This window comes from Talpa occidentalis, unplaced genomic scaffold (assembly GCF_014898055.3).
Source record: "Talpa occidentalis isolate TD23 unplaced genomic scaffold, MPIMG_talOcc4v2.1 talOcc4.4, whole genome shotgun sequence".
In the NCBI taxonomy this organism is placed as follows: domain Eukaryota; kingdom Metazoa; phylum Chordata; class Mammalia; order Eulipotyphla; family Talpidae; genus Talpa; species Talpa occidentalis.
Genome location: NW_023604295.1, coordinates 88,175,893 through 88,196,385, shown reverse-complemented (window position 1 = coordinate 88,196,385; position 20,493 = coordinate 88,175,893). Strand labels below are relative to the sequence as shown.

Here is a 20,493-nt window from a genome sequence, read left to right as displayed (position 1 = left end):
TATTTACAATAAGCTATGGAAACAACCCAAAAGCCCAAAAATAGATGACTGGATCAAGAAGATGTGGTACATATACACAATAGAATATTACTCAGCAATCAAAAAAGATAAACTCATGCAATTTGCAGCAACATGGATGGAGCTGGAAGGGATCATACTCAGCGAAATAAGTCAGAAAGAAAAAGAAAAATACTGGATAGTCTCACTCATAGCAGGAATCTAGAAAACCTAAATAAGGGACCAGGAAAAAGACTAATTAATACAAAGTAAAAATCAAAATCAACAAGCAACTATAAACCAGAGACACACTATGGGGGCTGGGGGAGGGGCAGGGAGAGGAAGGACTAGGGTCAAAATAAGGGGGAGGGTGCAATTATATGGGAAATATAACCAAAATGAAAATGCATACATTGTGCAAAAATGAAAAATGATATAAGAATTATATAAAATAAAATAAAAAAATTCACTTTTGCCCCTGGGTCTTGGCTCCCCTCTTCTGTACAGTTGCTCCTTGAACAACACAAGTTTGAACTGGATGTATTCACTTACATGAGGATTTTTTCAGTAAATATATTAAAATTTTTTTTGAGATTGTGACAATTTGAAAAACTCACAGATAAACCTCATAGCCCAGAATAGGAAAGCAAGTTATTAAAGGTAGGTATGTCACGGATGCATAAAATATAGTACATGTTAGGATATTTTATCATTTACAGCCATAAAATATACACAAATCTACTGTGAAAAGGTTAGAACACAGAATGTTCATTGCTCTATTTGCAGTTGAGAGAAATTTGAAATATAAAGGTGCCATATAAAATCATAACTGCATGAAATGAACTGTAGTGCATACTGCAGTACATAATAACTTGGTAGCCACCTCCTATTGCTATCGCAGCATGCAATATCAGCAAGTATCTGTTTAAAATGCCATGTCATGCTACATACATATAATTTACATACAGACTTTTGGTGCTCAAGGGAGTCAGTACCCTTAATACTTGTGTTGTTCAAGGATTAATTATAATTTAAAACTTACTTAAGTAATATCAGAATTTGCTGGCCCATTAAATAACTATGAAATTTAAGATTTTTTGGGCCTCCCTGGTGGCACAGGTGGTTAAGCGCTGCACTGTCAAGCTGTCCATAGCCTCTGCAGTGCGGGTTCGATCCCAGCTGGCCAGCGAGAATCCCACATGGCGAAGCAGACCTCTCCTGTCTTGCCTGTTGCTCCCTTCAGGGGTATATTTTGTCAGTCTGCCTGTTCTGTTCCCTGCTCCATCTCTGGCGAATCCTCTCACCCTCCCGCGCATCTGGCCTGTACCCCGGTTCTTATATAAAAATAAATAAATCTTTAAAAAAAAAGAAATTTTAGATTTTTTAATTTTTAATTTGGGAAATTTCCAAACATATGCAAAAATTGAGAAACTAATATGATGAATTTCTATGTAGCCATCAAAATGGCTTTAATAATGAGCAAATTCACATCAATTTTGCTTTATACATACTTCCACCCACTCTTACATCCATCCATAACAAATGAACTTAGAACATTAGTTTCATTCATACATACTTGGCTATGTCCCTTTAAAAGGTAAACTCTTTTTTTTTCTTTTGAGAAGACCACAATTATAATATCTCAAAAATGATTAAAACCTTAGTATGCAATAAAATTATGAAAAAGAAATAAGATAGCTTTCAGTCTGTATACTATGAATGCCATTGTTTGGGTCAGAAAAGGAGCCCAAAAATTATATGGTGAAAACAATCACCTTCTAAAGCAATACCTCTTTAAAGAATACTAATATTTATCAAATTTAATTTTATATTAATTTCTAGACTTGTTCCGTATAACGTCAATAAAGTGTAGCATGGTCTCAGCATATTTTATGTTAATAACTGACATATATTGAGCGATTACTATATACTCTTGTCCTTATTGTATATATGAAGAAACTGAAGCACGAGAATTCCAAAGACTTGACCAAGCTGATACAGTCAGTAAAAGCCAAGGCTGCACTCACATCTTGGTCCATTAATTTCAAAGCCCCTGTTCTTAATCACAAGAAAACACTATCTCTTTTCAAGATCATTGGGTACCACATTTAAGTGGTCCAAGTTCTACAATCAAATGACTTTTGGTCAATTGTGTCACAAATGTGGCCATTTGACTGAGTATGTAACTACCCATGCTCAGTTTTAGCTGGGACAAAGTTTATCCAAAGCTAAGATGGGAGGTGATGATGACCACAGCATATGCAGATTTAGGAATATTAGAGATAAGACGATCATTGTCTGGAATCATGTTTTTTTTTCCCTCTACATTTTTGCTGCTTCTAGATTTTAATGCATCCTGACTACTTTTCATAGCATATTATATTGGAAAGAAATTGGGCACTGGAATGGTAATCCCAGCTCTCAGTGACTCTTGTTATATGAATCCATCCTGAAATCCTATCACAGTCACATGTTACACTACAAACATATGCAATGAAAACAGGGCATTATTGTGATGAAGCAAAATACTTATTAATAAAATAGTTTATAGCTAAACAACTTAGTTACAAATCCTATTCAAAAGGGAGGTCCATAATTTTACAAGTTAAGAACTAGTCCAGTGTAAAATTGAAAGGAGATTCCAATTAATATATCATTTGAACTTACCCTCATGTTCCTTATAGTAAGTTATTCCATGTGGATGAAAAGTATAGGGCCTAGAAGCAAAGTTTTTAAAATGTACATAAAGTTTATCTCCAATTTCAGCTTTGATAATAGGACCTAAAAACCCCAGCCAGTCAGGTTTTTCTATGGTTGTCCCGAAGGACCCATCTGTGTACTGAAGATAAATGGCTTTCTTGTATACTCGTCCAATTCTATCTGGTCCACTTTGGAGGTAGGTGTCGGAATGTTCTCTGTAAAGGAAAAGAGGACAACTCTATCAGAAGCTACCATTTCTGGGAATAACATTATAATTAAAGAGAAATTAATGACCACATTACATGAAACATTTGTCAATTACTGTGGGAATGCCTCCAAACAATGGCCTGGATAATGTCAATTAGCTCTGCTGTTTTAGTTAAGTGTGGTACCCCACACTAGGCTTATGGTCAAAGTTGCCATAAAAATTCAGTTCATCTTACCAGAGCATTGCTTGTAAGATTTTTATATTAAAACACAGGGGCAATGGCCTGCAGTCAGAGCCCAGAGGGGAAGTGGGAACCCACCGCCGGGGCAGACCGGGTGCACAGGGAGTGCGTCCTGCATCGCCATTTTAGAACAGGGACATTTCTTCAGTAAAGACTGCCTCAGACCAGCAGAAGGCTCCTGGAGGAGCCAGAGGTGAGCTGGGAAGTTCGCCCATGCCAGGCCCCTTATGGCCTGCAGTCCCAGCCCAGAGGGGGAGCGGGAACCCACCACTGGGGCAGACCAGGCACGCAGGGAGTGCGTCTCCATCACCATTTTAGAACAGGGACCTTTATTCAGTAAAGACTGCTTGAAACTGACAGATGGCTCCTGGAGGAGCCAGAGGGGAGCAGAGAAGTTCACCCAAGATGCCGGCCAGTCCCAGCAACACAGTGTCCCAATGCATATGGCAAATTAGAAAACAGACAGTAGGGAGTAGAAGAACCACACACAACCTAGCAACTCCTCGGGAAAAAAGCACCCCATAAAAAGAAAACCACCCCCCAGATTGCAACGACAGTAACTTGGAAGAACTTCTGAGCCTTCCAGAAAGAGAATTTAAAATTGCCATGATTAAAAAACTGACAGAAGTCATAAAGGAAAACAATGAAAGGGAAAAATAATCAACGATCAGAAGAATGAAACTGAGTCCCTAAAGAGGGAAGTAAAAGAAATGAAGGAGATCAAAGAATTAATGGAGGCACTAAAACTCTGGGAAAAGCTATCAAAGCAGAATAGATGAAATAGAAGAATGAATAAGTACTCTTGAAGACACAGAAATAAAAAGAACCAAAACAGAAAAGGAAAGAGAAGTAAGAAGGAAAAAGACCAAAGAAAGACTTCGGGAACTATCTGACTCCATGAGGAAAGGAAATATAAGAGTTATAGGAATCCCAGAAGGAGAGGAGAGAGATATAGGAAAAGAGAAAATATTCAAGGAGATAATTGAAGAGAACTTCCCAAACATGAAGAAGGAGCTGAAAATCGATATACAAGAAACAAGAAGAAAACCAAACTTCCACGACAAAAAGAAAAATACAGCAAGACACATAATAATAAAGCTCCCAAGAATCCAGGACAAGGAAAAAAATAATGAAGCTGACAAGAGGGAAGAAACAGATAACATTCAAAGGAAAACCAATCAGACTGACATCAGACTTCTCCGAAGAAACACTACGGGCAAGGAGAGAGTGGAGGGACATTGTCAACAGACTCCAAAAAACAGATGACAACCAAGAATACTCTATCCCACAAAGCTCTCCTTCCTCTATGAAGAAAGAATAAGGACCTTCCCAGACAAACAGAAACTCTGGAATTTCATTACGACTAAACCCCAACTCCAAAAAATACTACAAGGAGTCCTAAAGCCAGAACCTCAGAGGGACGAATAACAATGAAAGAAGGCCAAAAAAAAAAGTTATTAAAAGAATAAATAAATAAAATCAAAGGAAAGACAAACACAATGGCAAATACAGATGCTAACATATCAATATTAACTCTAAATGTAAATGGACTAAACTCTTCAATAAAAAGACAGAGTCGCAGGCTGGATTAAGAAACAAAACCAAACCTTTTGCTGTCTCCAGGAAACACATTTAGCTACAAAAGATAAAAATAGACTCAAAGTTAAAGGATGGAAAACAATCCTACAAGCAAATGGACCAAAAAAGAAGGCAGGAACAGCTATACTTATATCAGATAAAACAGATTTCAAACTCAAAAAGATAAAAAGAGACCTCAATGGTCACTACATTATGATCAAGGGGACAATACTTCAAGAAGAAATAACACTCATTAACATATATTCACCAAATGAAGGAGCACCAAAATATATCAGACAACTGTTGTCATCTCTGAAAACAGACATCAGAGAACACACATATGTAGTGGGAGACTTCAACACACCACTATTAACAATGGATAGATCAATGAAACAAAAAATAAGTAAAGACACTAAAGCTCTAAATAAGGATCTAGAGTGCTTGGGCTTAACAGACATCTATAGAACACTAAACCCAAAAAAACGGAGCACACATTTTTCTCAAGTGCACACGGATCATTCTCCAGGATCGATCACATATGGGACACAAGACAAATATCAACAGATAAACCAAGATCGAATCATACCAACCATCTTTTCTGACCATGAAGGCATCAAACTAGAAATAAACCATAAAAAGAAGGCAAGGAACTCTCCTACCTCATGGAGATTGAAAACCACACTACTGGAAGACCATGAGGAGATCAAAGAAGAAATTAAAAAATTCTTTGAATTGAATGACAAGGAGGACACCAATTTCCTAAATGTATGGGATGCAGCAAAAGCAGTAATAAGAAGAAAATATATAGCAATAGTGGCTCACATCAAGAAACAAGAAAGAACTCAAAGAAACAACCTAATCTCGAAGCTCAAAGAACTAGAAAAGGAACAATAAAAAAAACCCAAAACCAGTAGAAGAAAAGAAATAATAAAAAACCAAAGCAGAAATAAATGAAATTGAAACTAAAAAAACAATCCAAAAGATTAATGAAATCAAGAGCTGGTTCTTTGAAAAAATAAATAAAATAGACAAACCCCTAGCCAGGCTCACAAAGGAAAAAAGGGAGAAAGCACAAATAAACAGGATCATAAATGAAAGAGGAGAAATCACAACGGACACAGCAGAAATCAAAAGAATTATCAGTAACTAATATGAACAGTTATATGGAAACAAGTTCAACAATCTAGAGGAGATGGACAAATTCCTACAACTCTACAATCACCCAAAGCTAGATAAAGAAGAAATAGAGCACCTAAACAGACCAATGACAGGCAGCGAAATTGAAATGGTAATCAAAAACCTCTCCGAAAACAAAAGCCCAGGACCTAATGGATTTACAAATGAATTCTACCAAACATTCAGAGAAGAATTAGTGCCTATCCATCACAAACTCTTCCAAAAAATTGAGAAGGAAGGGACAATACCAAATACGTTCTATGAAGCCAACATTACACTAATACCAAAACCGAACAAGGACAACACAAAAAAGGAAAACTATAGGCCAATCTCCCTAATGAACACTGATGAAAAAATCCTCAATAAAATTTTTAGCTTCCAGAATCCAACAATGTATCCATAAGATAATTCACCACGACCAAGTAGGATTCATTCCAGGGACACAAGGATGGTTTAACATCCGAAAATCAATCAACGTTATCCAACACATCAACAAAAAGAGATATAAAAACCATATGATAATATCAATAGATGCTGAGAAAGCTTTCAACAAAGTGCAACACCCATTCATGATAAAAGCCCTTGAAATTCTTGGGATACAAGGAACATACCTCAACATCATAAAGGCCATATATGACAAGCCAACAGCCAGTATCATTCTCAATGGTGAAAAGCTGAAAGCATTTCCATTAAGATCTGGAACAAGACAAGGATGTCCACTCTCACCACTGCTTTTCAATATAATACTGGAAGTCCTAGCCAGAGCAATGAGACCAGAGAAAGATATATAAGGAATCCAAATAGGAAAAGAAGAAGTCAAACTATCACTATTTGCAGATGATATGATAATATACATAGAGAACCCCAAAAACTCCACAGAAAAACTAATTCAACTCATCAATCAGTTCAGTAAAGTGGCAGGATACAAAATCAACATGCAAAAGTCAGTAGCCTTCCTATACACAATCAATAAATCTGAAGAAGAAGAAATCAAAAAAACCATCCCTTTTATTATCAAAACAAAAATAATCAAATACTTGGGAATAAATCTAACAAAAGAGGTAAAGGACCTATACAAAGAAAACTAGAAAACACTGTTAAAAGAACTAAAAGAAGTCACAAAGAAATGGAAAGACATCCCCTGCTCATGGATTGGAAGAATAAACATTATTAAAATGGCCATCCTTCCAAAAGCAATATACAGATTCAATGCTATTCCATTCAAAATTTCAATGTCATTCTTCAAAGAAATGGAACAATTATTGATGAGATTCATATGGAATCACCAGAAACCCCAAATAGCCAAAGCTCTCCTGAAAAAAAAGAAGGGAATGGAGGCATCACAACCCCAGACTTCAAACTATACTACAAAGCCATAATCATCAAAACTGCACGGTATTGGAACAAGAACAGACACACAGACCAATGGAATCAAATAGAAAACCCAGAAATAAACCCACCGATTTATGGTCAACTAATCTTTGACAAAGGAGCAAAGACTATGCATTGAGCAAAGAAAGTTTGTTCAATAAATGGTGCTGGGAAAACTGGGTCACTACATGCAAAAGAATGAAGCTTGTCCACTACCTCACACCATACACAAAAATCAACTCAAAATGGATTAAAGAACTAGACATAAGACCTGAAACCATAAAATACATAGAAGGAAATACAGGCGAAACACTACGCGATATGCACCGCAAAGACATCTTTACAGAAACATCACCCAAAGCAGTGATAGTGAAGGCAAAGATCAACAGCTGGGACTACATCAAATTAAAGAGCTTCTGCACAGCAAAAGAAACAATAACCAAAACAAAGAGAAACCCCATCGACTGGGAGAACATTTTTGCACACAACACTAATGATAAAGGACTGATCACAAAAATCTGCAAAGAGCTGATGAGATTCAACAACAACAAAGAAAATAATCCTGTCAAAAAATGGGCAGAAGAGCTAAAAAGAAACTTTTCTGAAGAGGAAATGCAAATGGCCAACAGGCATATGAAAAAATGTTCAACATCACTTGTAATCAGGGAAATACAAATCAAAACTTCCATGAGATACCATCCTACACCAGTGAGAATAGCACATATTAAAAAAACTAGCAACAACAAATGTTGGTGAGGATGTGGAGAAAAAGGAACTCTCCTGCACTGCTGGTGGGAGTGCAAACTGGTCCAACCACTATGGAGAGCTGTGTGGAGATTTCTGGACCTACTAAAGACAGAGCTTCCATATGATCCAGCTATTCCACTCCTAGGTGTTTACCCAAAGGACACAGAAACATCAAATCCAAAGAGCACCTGCACCCCTATATTTATAGCAGCACTGTTTACAATAGCTAAGCTTTGGAAACAACCCAAATGCCCAAAAATAGATGACTGGATCAAGAAGATGTGGTACATATACACCATGGAATATTACTCAGCATTCAAAAAAGATGAACACATGCAATTTGCAGGAACATGGATGGCGCTGGAAGGGATCATGCTCAGCGAAATAAGCCAGAAAGAAAAAGAAAAATACCGAATGGTCTCACTCATAGCAGGAATCTAGAAAACTTAAATAAGGGACCAGGAAAATGAATAACTATAAGAAAGTGAAAATCAAAATCAACAAAAAACTATGAACCAGAGACACTCTATGGGGGGTGGGGGCGGGTAGGGGAGGGATTGGGGTCAGAATGGGGGGGCTGCAATTGTATGGGGAATATAAAAATAAAATTTATTTTAAACAAATAAAAATAAATAAATAAAATGAATGAATGCTGAATCAAAAAAAAAAAACAACACAGGGTCATAAAATGACATATTAAAATTAAGCAATGAATTAAGATATTTCTCACTTGTGATGTACCTCTTTTAGCTGCTGAGAAAAAATGGAGTTTATAAGCAATAATCAATATGAATATTTGAGATGTGTATGCCTTTTTTTCCTGAGAGTAAAATTAATGATGCTAAAACTTATTTTATATTTTTTAGCCCCATGAACAAAAACTGATGCATCCTGTGTGTAGGTTTTTCAAAATTTCTTTTGGAATCAAATTTCTTCTGTGTTCTTGCTAAAAGAACTTTGAATGTTTATATTCTGGTTAGCAGCTCAAGTTTTTTAAAACTTTTCTAAAAATATCAGCAAAGTTCATTGCAGCCAGAGATTGAAAGAAAAAAAAAAAAAGAAAGAAAAAAAAAAGCTAGCTCGGTATTCAAATTTTTGAATTGATTTTTATGTTTTGTCCTTAACAGAGGCTCTGTAAAGCTCAGCAGGATCTAGTGTGGGTAATGTCATGTAGGCTTAGGAGGAATAACTTAAAACCTGGACTTTGGGGAGACTACTGCAATTGAGGCCTCTTCCACTAGGGGAAAAAAACAAAAACAATAGCTAGCTTTCAGGCTGAGGATCTTGGTCTTGTGTTTGCCCGCATATTTGTGTGTGTGACCTTTGATGCTTCTTTGCTATTTTTCACTCAACCCCTGTGGGCAGAGTAAGAAATAAACCTTTGTTTTGTTTCCTCAGCTGTTTGCTCATAGGAAAGAGTGAGAGATTTTTTCTTTCCTGTCTCTCAGACAAGAGTAAGGTTTGTCTGGGAGCTCTGGACTTTCGTTGTGGCAGAGTTTAAAGGTCTAGCTTTTTTAAAAAAAATCTTGGGTTCTATGCTAATATTTGTTAAGTTTGAATGAGCATGGAATCTATTGTAGAACTTGATAAAATGCAAGTCCTGGGCTCCGGCCCCATTGATTCTGATTTATCCATTTGCATTTATAATTCAAACTGTGTTCTGATGCTCTCTGGGCTCATGTAACCTGAGAGGGGGAGGCTCTGAGGGAAAGGGGAAGAGAGCTGCCCAGCCCCAGAGGGGGTGAAATTCCTCAAGAAAGCAAAATAAGCCAGAAAGAAAAAGAAAAATACCGGATGGTCTCACTCATAGCAGGAATCTAGAAAACTTAAATAAGGGACTAGGAAAATGAATAACTATAAGAAAGTGAAAATTAAAATCAACAAAAAACTATGAACCAGAGACACTCTATGGGGGGTAAAGGGTGGGAGGGAAGGTATTGGGGTCAAAATAAGGGGGTTGCAATTGTATGGGGAATATAAAAATAAAATTTATTATATAAAAAAAAAAAAGAATGTCAAACAGAAGATGGCAGATTCTGTTTTCCGACCTTGGTGTGGCCAGACCTCTGTCAACATGGTTGATGGGGGCCTCAGGTTAAGTCTTGGTGCTGGGACAGGAGGGCATGGTCACTTGCAGTGGTCCTGGAGGTGAAACTTGGGCATTAAGAGCAGGTATTGAAAACAACAGAGCTACTGTCCTCTGGAACCTTCAACAACGAGCAAGGACCTTCAACAACGAGCATCTCATAGTTACAACCATATACCAAGGACCCCAATTTTCCTGGATTGAATAAACCCCACAATTTTTAAATTATTTACTGAAATATAAAAGTGATGGGTCTCCCTACCCCTCCTGATGGAAGAAGGGCCGAACTGGAATTAAAATATAAAGAAGTGACAACTTTTATACCCGGTATAGAGTATTAAATCCATACTTATGCCTTCCCTTCTCTCATCTTTTAAAATATTTTATTTATTATTACATAGAACTGGGGTGTAGGCTATGAGTGCAGGGGTGGGGGTGAAAGGATTCACCAGAGATAGAATGGGGAGCAGAATAGGCAGATCTACTGAAATACATTGCTGGGGGGAGCAGCGGGTGAGACAGGAGAAGTCTGCTGTGCCTTGTGGGTCAGCGCCCTGGCCGGATATCGAACTAGGTTGCACTGGTGATAGCACTGAGACTTATTAACCCCTAGGCCACCAGGGCCCTCCCTTTTCTCATTTATTTTCATTTCCTAACTGCTGCAGCTTCCATTTTGCTACAACAAAACAGAAAGAAAAAGTTCAGGAAGTCTCAGAGAGACTTCAAGGACATCAAAATGCATGGAAATATAGCAGGACACGGGTATGAATTCTTCCTCCAAAACGTAGCTTTTCCTATATACAGCTGTAACATAGTCGTAACGACAGCAAAATTCTGAGGTACTAAAAACCGTAAGATTAAAAGCTGAGAGGAGGTCTGCTATAATTCAGTGTTACTGAAGCACACAGCTGCAGTTGCAAAGCTTATGTTATAAGGATAGCATTGTGATCTGGCCCCAGCAGAACCTCAGCTACTCAATCTCACACAGGTCAACTAAACCTGAGGGTAATATTTGTCTAGGTGTCCAGAAGCATTTCTATTGTTGGGAGATTGGTCCTGATGATATTTAGATAGAGATTTTAATCTGTGCTCTACCATGCTCTGTAGATTCACACTCTACGTAAGACCAAAGTTTAAAATTAATCGTCAAATTCTTAAGGCTATGTGTCTTCAAAAGGTGACTCTGAAGACTTTAGGAACATGTCACATCCCTTTGTTGCATTGAAATTCTCCTGAATCACCTGAACTAAAAGGAGCTTTTGGAATTTACTTTTTGTACACCTGAGCTTTGGAATTCATTTTTTTGTACACAAGATTTTTGAGAGGTGAAAATTACTTTTAAAATAATTGATAAAAAAATTAAGGCCTCCCCGGTGGAACAGCAGGTAGAGCGCAGCTCTGTGAAGCTGTCCGCAGCCTCTGCAGCGCAGGTTCAATTCTTAGCCAGCCAGGGAGATTCCCACATGGGTGGTGATCTCTCCTGTCATGCCCGTTGCTCCCTTCAGCAGTACTTTCGGTTGTCTGCCTGTTCTGCTTCCTACTCTATCTCTGGTGAATCTTCTCATCTTCCAGTGCCTCTGGCTACTGTATATTATACCCCAGCTATTGTATATTGTACCCCAGCTATTGTACAAATAAAAAATAAATCTTTAAAAAAAAATTTATCAGGCCTCTTTGGTGGCTCAGGCGTTTGAGCGCCACACGGTGAAGCTGTCCACAGCCTCTGCAGCGTGGGTTTGATTCATGTCGGCCGGGGAGGGTCGCACATGGCGCTGCAGAGCTCTCCTGTTGCTCCCGCTGCTCCCCTCAGCAGTGTGTTTTGTCACACACTGCTGTTCTGTTCCCCACTCTGTCTCTGGTGAATCTTCTCACCCTCCCGTGCATCTGGCCCGTACCCCAGCACTTGCATAAATTAAAAAAAAAAATTTTAATTTTTTTTTTTTAATCTAAAGTTAGAGTATATTCAGAGTTTTTAACTTTGGGTATTCCTTTTATATACATACCAATCTGCAAAATACGTTTTTTGTCTTATATTTTTTTGAGTATGAAACAAAATTGTCTCAATTAAATTGGGAAGCATTTCACATTATGTGATAATTTGGGAGGTCTATTTGTTCTGTCTCCAAAGGAATATCAAAGGGCCATTAGGGGATGTCTATTCAATTTCAAGAGCTTAGCCTGGGGACAAAATGTCAGTTCCTGGAAGCTTGAAGGATGTTTGCCAGTCTTACATCCAGTCTAATGATTTTTTATAGTTGTTCTTTGAACCAAAAAATAATTCACATTAATTTCTGTTTTTCTTGTTGCCAATTATAAAATGCTCTTTTGTACTCATTCTAGTAGCTACACCTCCCCCTTCTCAATTATCACAATTTCTTTTTCACCTCTCCCACCCCCACAATTCCCATAATTTTAGAGTCGACTACTAAAATTTCTTCTAGATTCAGACCCAGAAGTGAATTTTGGATGGTAGGAGATTAAAACTTTTTATACTGCTTTAGATAATAAAGCTACTCCCTTCCAAGAACTCAGAACATTCAAATGATCTTGTTTTAGGTTTAGACATGGTTGCTAAAATGTGAGTATTATGTGAAAAGTTTCTGGATTCTTGGCTTCATTAATTGAGACATTAAATTAGTTTTCTATTGCTGCATAAAGAATTATCACATAGAAGCTTAAAACTGCTTCTACTTATTATTCCACAGTTCCCTTGGTCAGAGTCTACAACAGTATGGCTGGCTTTCTGCTCAGGTTATTATAGGCTGAAATAAAAGCCGGGATCAATAAGTGTCTGGAAGGTCTGTGAAGAAATCCACCTCTAAGCTCATTCATGCCATTGGCAGAATTCATTCATTGCAACAAAATATACTGTCATCCTGTTTCCTTGCTGTTAGTCGAGGGTCTGTCCTATTGCATATGCCTTCTACGGTAGTCCCTTGTATCTTCAAGTCAGGAACAGCTCGTTGAATCTCTCTCAACTCTCTTTGAATATCCGATTTTCTTTTTTTTCACTGGGGAATCTCTGCTTTAAATTATGCCCATCCAGATAATCAACCTATTTTAAAGCCAACCATGCCACTAAGTATAAAATAAATCACAGGAGTGACATTGCATCATATTCATGGGTTCTGGTGATTTAGGGTAGGACAGCTTTGGGGAACCACTAAAAAAATTCTGTCTACTATATATAGGAATCACAAGGAGAACAATAAAATATTAACTGGCAGCAAAGATTCATCCTGGGTCTACATAGTATAAACAAGGGAATGATAGTTTCTAATAGCAGCCTTGCTACACTAGCACTGCATGAAAACACTACCTAATTGTCTAAATTCTCAGGGAAAACAGAAACTGTGATAATAAATTATAGAACTTGAAAAATGTGAAATGTGATAGTTAATTCCTTCATACAGGCCTTTCTTTATGAAATGTTTGTGCCACACTAGCTACTACTTGCCACATTTTATTTGTCAATTGCAAGTATGAATCATTATAAGTGACTCTCCCAAGTGATTTTAGCTAATAATTATATTTACTTAAAAATCATTAAAAATTTTTAAAACTTTTTTTGAGGGACAAAATGAAAAACTTTAGTGCAAGTATTTTCTTTTGAAATGTATTGCTTGCGGGCCTCCCTGGTGGCGCAAGGGGTTGAGACGCAACCTATGAAGCTATCCGCAGCCTCTGCAGCACAAGTTCGATCCCTGGCCAGCCAGGGAGCTCCCCATATGACGCAGTAGACCTCTCCTGCCTCGCCCGCTGCTCCCCTCAGCAGTGTATTTTGGTCAATCTGCCTGTTCTGCTCTCCACTCTGTCTCTGGTGTATCTTCTCACCCCCTACGCCGCTGGCCTTTACCCCAATTCTTGTATGAATAAATAAATCTTTAAAAAAAATGTTTTGTTTGCTTCTCTACTTTCTTAAACAGGAGGTAATGCAAACATGTTCAACATTTTTGAATAATAATAGTAAATACTAACATTTATTGATACTTATGGTATTCTGATCACTCATTATCATAGTTAAAATACTTATGATTATATATATATGTAGGGTGGACATTGTTAGTTTGTTTTCTATTTCTTTAATCAGAATTTGAGTTATTTCTTCTTGGTTATTGTTTTGACTTCTAATGACATTTTACTATGCCATTTCTGACTTATTTCTTAAGTTGAAAATGGGCTGGAAAACTAAGTAACAAAGTTTGTAAGAACTTCATGTTAAACTAGAGTCAAAATTGAGCGGGAGATTACAAACAGCAAATGATATTCCATGCAGTGTACTAAAAGCTTCATATCCCTGCTCTTCAAACAATCCTACTGATATTTCTATTACTCCATTTTAGAGATTAGGCTGCTGCAGCTGCAAGAAATGAATCCTGTTCAGAGTTATCCAACAAGTATTAGGCAAAGTCTTATTTGTTAAAATTGTAATTGATTTCAAAAATGATGTTTTGAAAGATTAAAAAACATTTTATCATTACCACTAAAAAAGTCAGGAAATGTTATAGCTTTTTCACATTTTATACATTCGTTAAATTAAAGGAATTCTGTAAACAGACAAAAAGACTGAGCTTTGGTGGTAGAGGCAGAAACTCTGGAGAGGATAAGAAGCCTCCACAGTTCCAGTGGCCAGCAAAAGGCAGCAGGATAACCACTTAAAAGAAAAACAAAAACAAAAACAAAAACCGGTAATTTAGAGGACGTTTATTAAAATGTCTTGGGTTTCAAGTCCAGATTTTGCAGTTTGTGTATATAACAAGTTAAAGAAATATTTCATCTTATTGACTTTTTTTTAAAAAACTGAGTTTACGCATCCATAACAAAGAAAAACAGTGAAAAAAGGGACTTACATAACAAAGAAAAACAGTGAAAATAGGGACTTACCTGTCAACTGAAATAAGTTTCTTTTCCCCACTGTCAGAAGCATAGTTCCAATTTGTTTCAATAATTCCAATGTAATAATGCTTCTCTTTTGCCCAGGCTAAATTATTATATAGAAGTAGAAAAGTGCCAAACAGCAAAATCTTCATTTTTTATCTTCTTGGAGCTTGAGAAGCACTGAAATGAAATCAGAAGCAGGCAAATTTATAAATAAGGCTTTCTTCCTTTATTTGCTTGATTGACACAATTTAATATTGCACAAGAACAAATTGTTTCGTTAAAGTAAATAACATTTTCCACTTCAGTTCAGTTCTCGTAAATCCAGAAAAAAAAGTTTTATGTCGCCAGGCTTCTCTGATTACAGATAAAACGTCAGCAGTTGTTATTGGAGGCCCTAGAGTCTGCATAACTCTGTACTTTCTTCCATTCATTGTGTAATTTCCAGGAGGGCAAGGATCATCTCTAAATATTCCTTTGAGCCTGTGAGGGACAGCGCCCTACACACAGTATAATTTTAATAAATCAGTATGAAAACTTTGCAAAATGAATGAAATTATGTGGCACTTGCAATATCTTTCAACATGTCACTGCAAGTTTAAGATACAAATCATCATATTTACTATGACCAATTTAAGTACTCACAAATAACTTTATTTTGAAGGATTTATCTTTTGAAAGCACTGAACACTTTTGCATAGAAAGTTTAGCAATTTATTCTGTATCACTATCTGTAAATAACCAGTAAAGCATACCAGGAATGCTAATATTGCTTTTAATCCTCCAAATCATCCATAAACCTGACTTCAAAGGCAAAGGTTGATCTCAGTAAATAGAAAGTTTATTAACCTAGGATTTCTCTCTTTGATGTGGACATGAATTTCAGGGTAAAAGATTTTTATTTAAGCATTATCTTTAGTCATGATGTATCTTTTATAAGTTGAAGAAAATCCTAATCATAATGGTGCACATTTTATGCTAACATAAGTTTTTTCTAAAATATCTCAAAGAGTTATGTAAGTCTTTGCCAAAAGTTGTTTATACAAACAGTTTGGTCTAGGACAAGGCACCCTGATGTTTGAGCAATTCATTCATTTAATAGACATTACTTGAGAGGGTGCACTGTGTGCCTGTACTGTTCTAAGCAGCAAGGAGACCACAGTGAATAAAGCAGATGCGAATCCTGCCCTCAGCAACTACTTGGGAGAGACCAACAATAGGCAAATGAAGAGTGAAATACAGAACACTAACAGTGCCCTATGCAGATAAATAAAACTGAGAAGGATAATAATGAATGCTGGGGAATATAGCACAATGAAAATCAAAATCTGGTGGTACCATATGATCTCAGACAAGGCACTAATCTCCAGCCTCAGTTTCTTCATCTATAAAGTCTCAGTCTCAGAGGGTTATTGTCCAGAGTAATTAAAATTAAGGCACAAAGAGGAGAAGCACCTCTCATCAGCTGCCAATAATCTTAACTAACTGTCCCTACAGAGAAAAGTGAATCACAGAGCCTGGGGCATTCCAAACTTCCTTCTAGAACCACCTTAGAAAACTGTGTCCTCATTTCCGTTGAGGGGACGTGAGTGAGGCTAAACTCTTGCCCAGACCCCACTGATCAAGCCCTGTGCCTTATGAGATGCTGTTTCTTTTTAAAAATGAGTGCCTAGAGGGATTCCTTTATCCAAATGGTCCACACAAGAAGATGCCTCTTTTAGACAGTCATCTTCGGAGGGGGCACCTTTGATTTAATGGGCACAAAGTCACTGTGAGTTAAGCAACTTTCCAGACATTTCCTTTTTTTTCTCATTTCTATTCCATACTCCAGCTCTGCCCTGGGGATGGAAAGATTGTAACCAGAGCACAACAATTTCTGAAGTCACTTCTTCGAGCAAATTTTACCCCACAAAACTGCTTAGTTATTGAGGGCTCCAGAATATACAGCCCTCATACTACCTCTCATGGTAACTGAAATGGTTAAAAAGTAAAATTCCCAATTGTGAACGTTTATGGTGTAATGAGGGAAGGGTATTGTTGTGCAACCATCCAGATCAGGCAGGTTCATTATTCGGGCAAGCGGGAAAGAGTCGTGGAGCCCTTGGTACATTTGAGAGGCCGTAAATGCTGAAACAGGGCACCAGGTAGATAGGGAGGCAATCAGGTAGGAAGGCAGACAGTCATGGGGTTCAGGAGGCAGGCAGTAACCAAGCCTCCTGGCTGCTGTGATCTCCATGCTTTTTTTCTGGCTTCTCTTTTCTCTGTCAGTCTTTCAGTCTCTCAGTACCCTTACTATTTTCTCCTCACTCAAGCGCCCACTTCGGCCAGGTGTTCTACATTTATGTAGGCGCATACCGCATGATCTCTGGTTTCTCAGCCCTGGTAGGTGTGCATGCCCTGTACTTGTGCTCCTAAGCACTTTTTGTATTAACACATTATCAGGTGTAGGCAACAAACCTAGGAGGAAAACAAGGATGCAGGTGGCAGCCATATAGACTAGCAGTGGGAGGCAAAAAATAGCCTGTATGACTCCATTTTCCTTATACTCCACCCCCTCCGGGTCCTTTTTTGCAGTATAATCTATGCATCATTCTTCCGCAAGTTTCCCTTGGCAAGGATTGTGGAGCACTATCAATAACCCAGAAAAGCAATACAAACTATAACAGAATGCAACTAAAACTTAAGGTTGAACCCTTTGCACATGGGTTGGGGATCTGTGGATAGCAAACTCCACATGTGGCTTCTGATTCCCACTCCAGCTGTGGTTTGCAGCCACAAGCTATGTAGTACACCCACCCCAGGATGTACTCTGAGATTGGCAAAACACACATTTCATACTCCATTGGGGCTACTCACCCAATCCCCAGGAGCAGTCTCACTGCTGTAACTCTGATACTCCAGGCTCCGTAGCTGTCAATGTAACAAGCAGACCCCTGAACTAAGGCCAACCTTTTCTACATGGCTTGGGGACCAAGCTCTACATGTGGCCTCTGGTCCCTCTACTAAGATCAAAACCCTTTGCAGTAGCCCCTCCTCTCATGGGAGTGAACTGCTAGTCCTCTAGCAATTGTCTCTGTAACTCTAGCAAGTATGCATTGGGACATGCATCTAATTTGGCACAATCTACATCTGCTCTCAGTAGACCCACCCACATTTGGGCACATGTTCCTTTAAGAGGCTTGCTTGCCTTCTTTGGCATCCTTTTCAGTTGCTTAACAACTGCTCAGGACTTCCTGACCTTGACACCAGCTTTTGGCCTTTTGATACATTCTCTGCATGGCTGCAGGGGCCCTGGTAAGGGCTTCCTCCCTCAACCAGTCTTGGGCTTCTCTCAAACATTTCCCTGCCCCTACTCTCACCTGTCCACAGGGGCCTTCGCAACCTGCGCTTTGTCCACTGGAGCTCACTGGTTGGCTGAGCCATCCGCTGTGACCCTGGGTATGCCAGGAAGCATACAAGGCTGCTTTAGGCCACTGAGGCTCACTGGCCACCCCTTTATTTTTGTTTCCTGGAGTAGGCAAATGACACCATCCTCCCCCTGATCACATAGACATAAAAATCTATCAAAGTTCTCTGCCTTCTGGCAGAACTGTTCAAATCTCAGTTTTATCTTTTTGTTACCACTGGGTTAGCTCCAAATGATGGAGAGCAGGCCTTTTTTCCCTGATGAGTCTGCTGCCTCAGGATAGTGGGCTGGTCCTCCCAGGCCATCTCCTCCTCCACACAAGCTCTCAGGGGTTCCTGTCACCTTGTCCTGCAGCTCCCAAACCATGGCACCTCCTGCGCTCCCACAGCATCTTTAGCTCTTCCCACAACTCCTGGACTTTGGCCATAATCTATGCTCCCATGGTGCACCCACTGTTTCCTTTGACTATTTGCAGAGCTGTGAGGGAAAACTCATCTTCCAGTCCCTGTTTCCAAGCAGGCACCAAGTCTATTTAATGTTTCCCCTACTGTTTACTGAGTCCTCTTCACTTGCACTGGGGATCCATGTCTACCTCTTGCCACAAAGAGAGGAGGCTGGCCACTGAGTACTACATGCTCACCGTCTACTATCCCTCAGTCCTTCCTGAAGACTTCGGAGAGCTCCATACCCATCTGTGTCAATTTTTTGCTGACTTACATCACTTTGTGTGTCCTCTGTCTGTCTCCAGTCCTGCTGACTATGCCACTTGTGCAACCATCCCAGGCTGGGCAGGTTCATTGTTGATTGGGGTAAACAGAAAAGAGTCTTGGAGTCCTTGATAAATTTGACAGGTCTTTAATGCTGAAAGAGGGGACCAGGTATACAGGCAGACCAGCAGGTTGGGAGGCAGTCAGGCAGGAAGGCAGGGGTGTCCAGGAGGCAGGCAGCATCGAACATCCCAGCCCCTGCAATCTCTGTGCTTTCTCTCTGGCTTCTCTTCTCTCACTCTCGGTCTCTCTCAGTCTCTTGCTCAATATCCTTTCAATTTCTCCTCCCTAAATTTCCCACTTTGACCTGGTGTCTGCTTTTAAAAATATGCTCATCCCATGCTTTCTGACTTCTTGGCCTTGATAGGTGTGCATGCCCATGCTCACACTCCCAAGTGCTTTTTGCATTAATACATTATCACATGTTAATTCAATGAAACCTAGGTGGAAACCTAGGAGGAAAACAGCACCACAGGTTTCAGCCATAGAGGCTAGTGGGCGATGAGAAAGAGCCTGAGTAACTCCATTTTCTTTATAGGTATGAAGTCCATTTCTGTTCCGTTTTGTGGATAGTTACCCTGAAGTGGAAAATTTCAGGCTGACCTGTTGATGAGCTGAAGCTGGAACATAACCTGTAGACTGAAAGTTTTAGGGAACAACTGATAAGCACCCTCAAGGCCACACACACCCTGATTCATGCATTTTGATGGCTGCACCCCTTGCTTTAGTCAATAAATACTCTGTAACCTAGTTGCTCGGGACTCAGGCTTTGGAGAGAGCTCTCCTCTGGGCCCGCCAGTGTGAAGCCCATGGTGTAAATAAAGAACTTCCCTCCTCTCTGAGTGATGCCTGCTTCCCTGATGGAATTCTGCCATAACATTTTGGTTCTCAGACTGGGAAACTGGCTGTGCTGGCCCATTGTGCCACAGGCCTGGAGTCAGTGCAGTGATTGGTGACTCTCCTTGAAGAGATTGAGGTGGCTTCTCCCATCTTTGTTTGACTGGTCCTCCTTCTTATGGTAGGAGTCAGCTGGCCACTGCTGACGCACCCCTACTAGACTCCGGGGAAAGTTGGACGGAAGTGCAAAAGACTTTGGGATACCATAAGATCTTTGGGGGCCAACCTGAGACAGTCCTGTCCCAACAGACAGAAGGGGAGGCTGATCACCTCCCAGAGCCCAGTTTTTGGGACCAATTAGGACCAGAGCCCAGTTTTGGGACCAGTTAGAAACTCCTGTGGGAGGGAAATGTAATAACCTCGGAATGACTGTTTTGATTGGTGTGTGTGCAAAATCTCCACAGTTGTGGCTACGGTGACTGAGTGGGCTTGAAACTGCAG

At 39.2% G+C, this 20,493-nt stretch overlaps 1 protein-coding gene across 4 annotated transcripts in view; it reads right to left on the bottom strand.

Moving 5' to 3' along the window:
• Positions 1-15,402, bottom strand: part of LOC119257685 (ceruloplasmin) — a 72,281-nt gene extending 56,879 nt beyond the window's left edge. For all 4 annotated transcript variants that reach the window (XM_037525817.2, XM_054700739.1, XM_037525818.2 and 1 more), the window contains exons 1-2: positions 14,989-15,402; positions 2,665-2,912 (exon numbers count right to left, since the gene is read on the bottom strand). In XM_037525817.2, the coding sequence (XP_037381714.1) occupies positions 2,665-2,912; positions 14,989-15,134 (394 nt within the window). In that variant the 5' untranslated portion in view covers positions 15,135-15,402. The remainder of the gene's footprint in view (positions 1-2,664; positions 2,913-14,988) is intronic.
• Positions 15,403-20,493: the final 5,091 nt, after the last annotated feature.